The sequence below is a fragment of the Caenorhabditis briggsae genome (assembly GCF_000004555.2).
Source record: "Caenorhabditis briggsae complete genome, chrV, whole genome shotgun sequence".
In the NCBI taxonomy this organism is placed as follows: domain Eukaryota; kingdom Metazoa; phylum Nematoda; class Chromadorea; order Rhabditida; family Rhabditidae; genus Caenorhabditis; species Caenorhabditis briggsae.
In genome coordinates, this window is record NC_013488.2 from 3,331,458 (window position 1) to 3,339,791 (window position 8,334).

At 41.3% G+C, this 8,334-nt stretch overlaps 2 protein-coding genes across 2 annotated transcripts in view; one reads left to right on the forward strand and one right to left on the reverse strand.

Annotated features, from left to right (window-relative positions):
• The window catches only part of CBG26959, a gene marked incomplete at both ends in the record, with an annotated part of 4,518 nt that extends 776 nt beyond the window's left edge, over positions 1–3,742 (reverse strand). Inside the window, 3 exons of the mRNA XM_045236792.1 lie at positions 1–449; positions 897–2,080; positions 2,807–3,742. The exon at positions 1–449 is cut by the window's left edge and continues 776 nt beyond it. Of these exons, the coding sequence (XP_045099045.1) occupies positions 1–449; positions 897–2,080; positions 2,807–3,742 (2,569 nt within the window). The remainder of the gene's footprint in view (positions 450–896; positions 2,081–2,806) is intronic.
• A 312-nt stretch (positions 3,743–4,054) lies between these two features.
• CBG10483 overlaps positions 4,055–8,334 on the forward strand; it is a gene marked incomplete at both ends in the record, with an annotated part of 4,813 nt that continues 533 nt past the window's right edge. The window contains 8 exons of the mRNA XM_002635775.2: positions 4,055–4,082; positions 4,167–4,353; positions 4,399–4,486; positions 4,531–4,782; positions 5,988–6,079; positions 6,350–6,772; positions 7,350–7,485; positions 7,554–7,763. Coding sequence (XP_002635821.2) covers positions 4,055–4,082; positions 4,167–4,353; positions 4,399–4,486; positions 4,531–4,782; positions 5,988–6,079; positions 6,350–6,772; positions 7,350–7,485; positions 7,554–7,763 — 1,416 coding nt within the window. The remainder of the gene's footprint in view (positions 4,083–4,166; positions 4,354–4,398; positions 4,487–4,530; positions 4,783–5,987; positions 6,080–6,349; positions 6,773–7,349; positions 7,486–7,553; positions 7,764–8,334) is intronic.

Genomic DNA, 8,334 nt, shown 5'->3' on the forward strand with positions numbered 1-8,334 from the left:
CATCGATTGGATCCATCGTGTCCAGTGGCACGTCGAATTGGATTGGAGCGTCACGTCGTCGGAGCTGGTTGGTGTGTCGGGTCCAGACGGTGTCGTTGACTGCGACGTGGTACATAGTTTGTCCAATGCGCTTCTGGATAGTACCTGGAATCCAAGTGGCAGTATTTATGTTACGGTAGTCTTTAACATAAACCTTTTCTCCAACTTGGTAGCTTCTTGATCGTGCACCATGTTGCTTGTTGAACTGCTTCTCCATCTCAGTATCATGCGAGTTGGGAAGTTGGTCTTTCGGGCGTAGTTGATCCAGAAATGTTCGGCTTTTGCGACCAATGAAGTTCTCAGCTGGTGTAGAGCCATTAGGGCTGGAGGTGCAAGGAGTTGAGCGGTAGCTCTGCAGAAATACATATAAGGCAGTATCTGCGTTTTCCTCCCCTTTTAACTTGCCTAAGCTCCGTTTGAGAGTGTCCACGAAACGTTCTGCTTGACCTGTGGATGGAATGGTGGTGATCGTGAATGTGTGATTCCTCGATCCTTGCAGAAGTTCTCGAAACCGATGAAGTGAACTGAGTTCCGTTGTCGGTTACCAGCGTTTGCGGATCTCCGAATTGTGAAAACACTTTTCTCAGAATATTTATTGTAGCTGAGTTGTGATGGATGTGGTTGGGAAGACTTCAGGCCATTTGGAGAATGCGTCTACCACGACCAAATAGTACGTTCCATCCAGTGGTCCAGCATAGTCAGCGTGTACCCTTTGCCAGGGAGCGGTTGGGATTGGCCAAGAACATAGAGTGTTCCTTATTGGATTCTTAGCGACTGCTGCACACTGATCACAACTCCTGACCATGTTCTCGATGTCCTTATCGATGGATGGCCAGTATACCAGAGATCGTGCCAACTGCTTCATCCTCACGATTCCAGGATGAGCCCGGTGAATCATTTTGAGAACCCTTGCCTTGAGAGTGCTGGGAATGACGATCCTGTCGTTGAACATGATGCAGTCGGCCACGATTGACAGTTGGTCTCGTCGGTGGTGGAAAAAAGAGACTTGTGAGCTTTTATCAATGATTTTGGGCCACAAACCTGATACAACATACTTGTATACTTGACTGAGAAGTGGATCCTTCTTAGAGGCAGCTCGGATCATGTTTGCAGTCACAGGTAGTCGCTCGCAGGCAGATACCAGATTTGTGATGACTTCTGATTCGACTTGAGCAACGACACGATCTTCACATTCTTTTTGCTGGATTTGGTCCGAGATCAATCTTGACAGAGCATCAGCTTGTCCAAAGTGATTGGTGTTGACGTACTCGATGGTGAAGTCGTAGTTGAGCAGAATGATAGCCCAACGCTGGAGACGGTTTGCACTGTAAAGGGGTATACCTTTTTTATCTCCAAATATTGACAGCAATGGCTTGTGGTCGGTCTTCAGAGTGAAGTGGCGGCCATAAAGGAATTTGTGGAACTTCGTGACAGCCGTGATGAGTCCGAAAGCTTCTTTCTCAATCTGACTGTAGTTCCGCTGTGGAGCTGTTAGAGCTTTGCTGATATGGTAGATAGCCTTCTCGGAGCCATCTGGAAATCTGTGTGAGATTACTGCTCCGATACCGTATTGCGAGGCATCGGCAGCGACGATGATCGGAAGCTTCGGATCAAAGTGTGTGAGCAACAAGTCCGATTGGAGAATCTGCTTGACACGGTCGAATGAATTTTGACATTGAGACGTCCAGAGGAATTTGGCATCCTTCTTGGTGAGAGCATCCAGTGGTGGGCGGAGCCTGAACAACTCCTTGACAAACGATCCATAGAATTGAATGAATCCGAGAAACGAACGGACTTGGCCGTCGTTGGTAGGTGGTGGCATTTGCTGAACGGCAGCGATCTTTTCAGGATCTGGACGTCTTCCATCTTTGTCTATGATGAATCCCAGAAATGTGATTCTTTCCATCAAGAATGTGCACTTTTCCAGTCGGATCCGGAACCCATAATCATTGATTCGCTTCATCAGTGCCATCAATCTTTGGTTGTGCTCTTCAATTGTTGAGCCCGAGATGATGATGTCATGCAAGGTAAGCAGCTGTCCCTTCGAGACCAGTGATCATCGAATCCATGATTTGGTGGAAGGATCCAGGAGCTGACTTGACTCCAAAAGCCAGTCGATTGTAGCTGAACAATCCTTTGTGAGTGTTTATGCATAGCATCTTCTTGGCTTGCTCATCCAGTTCAATCTGAAAATAAGCTTCGGCAAGATCAATCTGTGAAAAATACTTCCCACCGTTTACAGTGACAAAGATGACGTCGGCGGTTGGGAGTGGATGCTGATGCAGTTGGATGGCATCATTGAGACCCGTAGAGAAATCTGCGCACATCCTTAGCGATCCATTCTTCTTTTTGACTAGCACAATTGGCGCTGCCCATTCGGAATAATCCACTGGAGAGATGACGCCTGCTTGCTGTAGACGATCTAGTTCCTCTGACACAGTGGGCAATGCGGCGAATGGGACCGATCTAGCTTTACGGAACACTGGTTTGGCATCTGATTTGAGTAGGAGCGATGCCTTGGTTTTGGTGCATCGTCCTAGTTCTGGTTTAAACACATCTGAAAATTCGTTGTTCAACTCAGCTTTCAGTCTGTTCCGAGTGATGTCCAGGTAGTTGCATGCTGATCCAGCATCGGAATGAACTGCGCTGATTTGACTTGGGTTGAGAATGTTCCAGAGCTTCTTATCCTTTGAGATCCAGTCGGTTCCCAGAAGAGTTCCAGTTTCAGCAACATGAGCGATTCCTGTTGCTGATGTTCCACGATGACTGATTTGACTTTGCTGAAGTTGCCTTTTTGTACATTTGCATCCCGTTTTTTGGTTCTGCAAAACTTGGCAATATGTCCGTCTTTTTGACACAAAGTGCATTTGACCTGCTTCTGACAGTCTCTGGCCCAGTGTTTGCCTCCGCATTTGAAACAAGGTGAAGGTGGTGGCTTCTGTGATTTATCCCGACTTGATGCTTTTTGATGAATGGCATTGATCTCGTTCTGCTTTGCAGCGCTGCACACACTCTTGGAATCGGCTCTCACATCTAGTAGGCGCTTGATTTCCTTTTCCAACTCGAGCAGTGTACATGTAGGCTTTGCTTCCATGATCTGGAGTGCTTTTGTACGGATGTCCGAGTAGCTGTTGTCTCTTAATCCATTTATCCAGACCATGCAGCATGTTTGATCGTCCGTCATCGTCTTGAATTCTGATGACGTGAACCGTCGCAACACGAGCCCAGTGTACTCTTCGATCGATGAGCCATCGTATTCTGTGCGTAGGAACTCCTGACGCTTCCGGAAGATCGATGAGGTCGACTTGAATGTCTCCTTGAGCTTCGGAATGAGGTCCTCGAACTTTAGGGAGTTTGGAGTTTCCGGGAGGACACGATTTGCAAAGTGAGAATACTCTTTTGTGTTGAGTTTAGATAAAACTAACCTTGCTTTGGCCTCATCGGTGAGAGTTGATCCGTCCTTGGTGATGACGTCTCCATATCTGTTGTACCAACTGTCAAATGTCAGATCCTCATCAGGCTCGTATATGAAGTTTGGAATCCGAGTTGAAATCGATTCCACGAGCTGACTTCCATTGGTTGACGTGGTCGCTTGAGATGGGACGAGCTGTCCGAAGACTGATATCAAGGAGGCGATTTGTTGAGTGAGATCAGCCATTGCCTTTGCCTGATCGCCAGTTGTTACGTCCTTTGGATCCGGCATTCTGGCCGGCTGAAGGAATACGAATAGTAGTTATAGAATACAGATTTATTCAGGTACTAAAGATGTACGAGAATAGAGGGGGAAAAGTAGCGAAGGCTGGGAGAGACTAGGACAGACCGAGAATGGTTGTCCGCCCCAAAGAAAGAGGGGTTCTGACCAATGAAACAACTAAGAAGAAAAGTGCCAGAGAAGGGCGCTCTTCTTAGGTGGGTAGATCACAAATAATTTGGTAGATCAAATATAAAACTAATGGAAGTATGCATAGAATGCAACATCAAGAATCATGGATCCAACAGTTCAGCCAATATTTTGATGAAAGTGTGCACGAAAGAGGAGGAAGGTTCGAGAAACGCAAAAATTTGAAGTCTAAAGAGAAGAAAGGTAGGAAAATGATTTTTTAATTTTGAAAACTTTGGAATTCCAGCAGATCCAATCGGTTTCAATAGGAGAAGAAGACGAAGCAATAGCTCAACATTCTTGGAACTAATCAACCATTTGGAAAGTGAAGAATCATCTAAGAATTCATTGAACTCAAGTATTTCTTGTGATAACGAGCCAAGTCACTCTGCCATTTATTATTGTGAAGTGTGTCAGTTGAATTTTTGTAATGAGTAAGTAAACAGACAGCATCAATTCAAAAATAAACCTAATTTCAGATGTTTTACGATTGCTCATGCTCCAAGAGTTTTTTCGAATCAGAGAACCAAGATCACCGACTCATCTCAAAATGAAGATGATTATGAGGTTGACCTTTTTTTATTCTGAAAAATATTCCTAAAAAATTCCAGAAAAGCTTATCACGTCTTCTTGAGAGAATCGAAATAGCTTCCGAAAAACTTGAGGATCAAATAGAAACAACTCGAAGTGCAGCTTCAACATTCCGTTTGGATGGTCCATCCCACCAGAAAATTTCAGTGGTTATTGCCAAAAAATTTGATAGAAAAATGAAAAATGTGATGGGAGATTTAACGGAATTTGTTACCTATGTTGAGCAATTGATGAATGAGATGAAGGAGAATGAGGAGGAGAAGCTGAAAGAAGTGAGAATGTTGAAGGAAGAGATTTCAAGAATATTGAATGGAGGGTCAGGGTGTTCAAAGGAATTATTGGAAAGTGGAAGATTGTTGTGTAGCTCACTGGATAATAGAAAAGGTGAGGCTTAGTGAAGCTCGTTTTTACCTTGCCGTTTGCTGATAGACCTTTTTTGTCTTTTTTTTGTACAAAATATTCCAAAGAGGGTGTCTTTCAGAAATCGGCAATCAGCTGAAAAACTAGGAGTTTTCAAAACATTCTGTGAAAGCAAAGTTTTCAATCTAGGTCTGTTTTACAACCACTAGAATTTTCAAAATGATCGGAAACTTGACAGACGAGCTCCAGACTCTTGAAAATGGTGAAAATGACTGGAAATCTACTGAAAAACATGTTTTTGAATATTTTATTTAAAAATCTCCTGTCTCCCATTCTTTGAGAAATTCTGAATTTCCAGAAATCACCTTACCGAAACTCGACGACTTCAAAATCAGGCTATCAGCTCGAATGAAGCTACTAATTGATTATGAAACTAACGTGTAATCTGTAATAGAAAACCCTCTTCCAATTGTCAAGATTGAGCCAATTTATCTAGGTTCCTGTGAAAGATATCAGAAGTGTGTCAACTGATAAAACGTTTGTGATATTATGATAAACAATTTATCAGTTGACAACGTTTTGATACCTTTTACAGGAACATAAATTGGCTAAGCTAAATTGGCTCAAAGTTGAAAGTAAAACTCTTTTTATGCTATTTTTAAAATTGAATACTAACTATGAAAGTACAAAAATGTTACAACTTAATTTCAATCTAATTTTCCGTGCCTTTACTATCGTCGCAATTTACGAGCGATAGCTAGAAAACTCCATCATTTTTGGGATAGCAACAAATTGGTTCCCACCTGAATGATCCCAAAAATTTTTTCAAAAAAAAACAATTTTTTCTGACAAATTGTGACAAAATTTGTGATTAGGCTAGTTGTTCTGATTTACGTCTCATTTCTCTTCCCTCCTTGAAACTTTGCTATGATCAAAAAGTTCACAATGGGTACATGTAGCCACACCAACCGACAAGAAATCACAAAATTCTTTTTCTTCTCTTTTTCTCTAACATGTTTTCTTTTTCTTCTCTTTTTCTCTAACAACCTTTATATATAAGACCAAACATTGAGGCGACTTGTCCACTTTTTTTTTGTTTTTACAATTATTTTTTCAGAATTTTTTACATAATTTTCTCAGAATTATGATGCGAGACGTGCTAATTTTGATATTATTGGCGTTTTCAGCGCAATTCATATTCAGATCATTGTGAGTTGAGATTTCGAGAAAACGTTGAAAACTGTAGAAGAGTTTTGGAATTCCAAACATTCAGGAAATTTAGAACGTTTGTAATATTATAATTTTTCTAAATTCATGATCCAAGAAATTAAAAATTCTGAAAATTCTAAAAAACTTTTAAGCTTTTGAAATTTAGAATTCCCAGAAAACTTGAATTATTCGAAAAATTTAGAATTTTCGGAACTTTCCAAGTTCTAGAAAATTCAGAAAACCAAAAAAAAAACACATAGAAACTTCCAGATTAACGCTAGACATCAACAAACGCGTCTACAATCACCGCCCGGGTCCATGTCGTAAAATCGAAGGAGTCGTCAATGGCTCAGAAGATATTACAGTAGTCCCTGAGAAGAATTTGGCGTTCATCACATCCGGTTTAGTTTTTCTTCATACCGACGAAACGAAAATCGAGAATACCGGAGACATTTTTATCTACGATTTGTCCCAGAAGAGCTATAAAGCCGAGAAGGTTCCTGTTTTAGGACTGGAAGATGCCCAATTTTTGCCACATGGGATTTCCCATTGGGTGCTGAAAAATGGAACTGATCGCTTGTTTTTGGTTGTTCATTCGAAGAATTTCCAACATTCCATTGTGATTTTGGATTATGATGAGGAGAAGAAACAACTGAATCATGTTAGGACAATTAAAGATGAGCAATTTGTGAGGTATCCTTTTCGAACTTCTGAATTTGACGTCTTCTGACCTTTGGGACCTTCTCTGGTTCAACAATTCTGGCTTGTGGTGGGCAGAGGACTGGGCGATAAGTGAAGAAAACGCCTACTATTGTATACGCAATCCCACACACTTTTCCTCGCTGGCGGCCGTAGTGTCGTGGCTAGCGCGCTGGCTTTTGGCGCGCGCGACGAGGGTTCGAGTCCGCTCGGCGCCAAAATTTTTTGTATTTTTTAATAGACAAGGAAAAGTGTATGGGCACTTGGGTTCAAGCGAGGGGGTCAGAAAAAGCGCCCCAGCAAACTCGTAGGCCAGAAGAAATTTAATAATTTTAAAATGAACGCGGGTTTGAACTAGATCATGATCTATTTCTTTAAAATCAACGGGTTGCAACGCGCGTATTCTCGCTCATCGTTTAAAACTGTGATACTCAGCCAACGAAGTTCGGCAGCGAATTGAGAAATTTTTGAAAAATTTACTGGGGCGCGCTTTCTGACCCCCTCGCTTGAACCCAAGTGTATGGGGGTTTTGAACACTATTTCTTTCCGAATGTCAAATTCGAAATTCCAGACCCAACGATGTTCTTGCCACTGGAGAAAACTCATTCCTGGTTGCGAATGACGGCGGATCCTCGTCGAATATTGAGAATCTTCTAGAAATCGCAACCGGATTCCATCGAGGAAGTCTTGTGCATTACGATGGGCAGGTTAGCAATAGAGCGCACTTTAATCTATTTGAATTTCAAACAAATTTTGAAAAAATTCAAATTTTCAGAAAAGCAAGCCCCTTCTCACAAACACTGCAACGAATGGAATTATTTTGTCTAATGACAAAAAGACATTATTCGTTTCTTTCATTTACAAAGAAACCATTGGAGTCTTCGATTGGGATGTAAAAAATGAGGAAATTCAAAAAATTTCGGAAATTTCGACTCTAACGGCTTGCGACAATTTTCATATAGATGAAAAGGACAATTTGTGGTCGGTGGGTTTTTGAAATTTTTGAAATTTGAATTGCAAGCTTTGCTTCGCAGTGGAGCGCGGATGCGCGATGCTAATTTTCAAAAAATCGAAAAATAAACAGATAAATCGATTTTCTATCGTTTTCGGCAAATTTTTTCGGAATTTCCTTTCGATAAAAACGGTAATAAGGCAAAAATACACATCTTAAGCCCAAAAACAGCCAGTTTGGACCAAAAATGAAATTTCTTGAAAATTTTTCGATTTTATAAAATTTAATAATTTCAAAAAATGTAAACAGTTTATTTTAGAGTTTTTCGAGCATAAAAAACAAAAATCTTTGCGATTTTTCGAAAAAAAAAACAAAAAAATTCAAAAAAAATGTGTTTGCTGCCTCACAATCGCGCTCCATTGCACAAATTAGGCGCAGGTTGAATTTCGAGAACAGGGGAGGGTCAAACGTGCTCTGCTGAACACAAAAAGGGCTAAATCGAAATTTCAACCTGGTACAATATTATTCTTGTGCAAAAAATTGATCCACGTCTTCTGAATTTTCCGAATCCACGACGACGACATCTCTGGTAATGAAATCATCG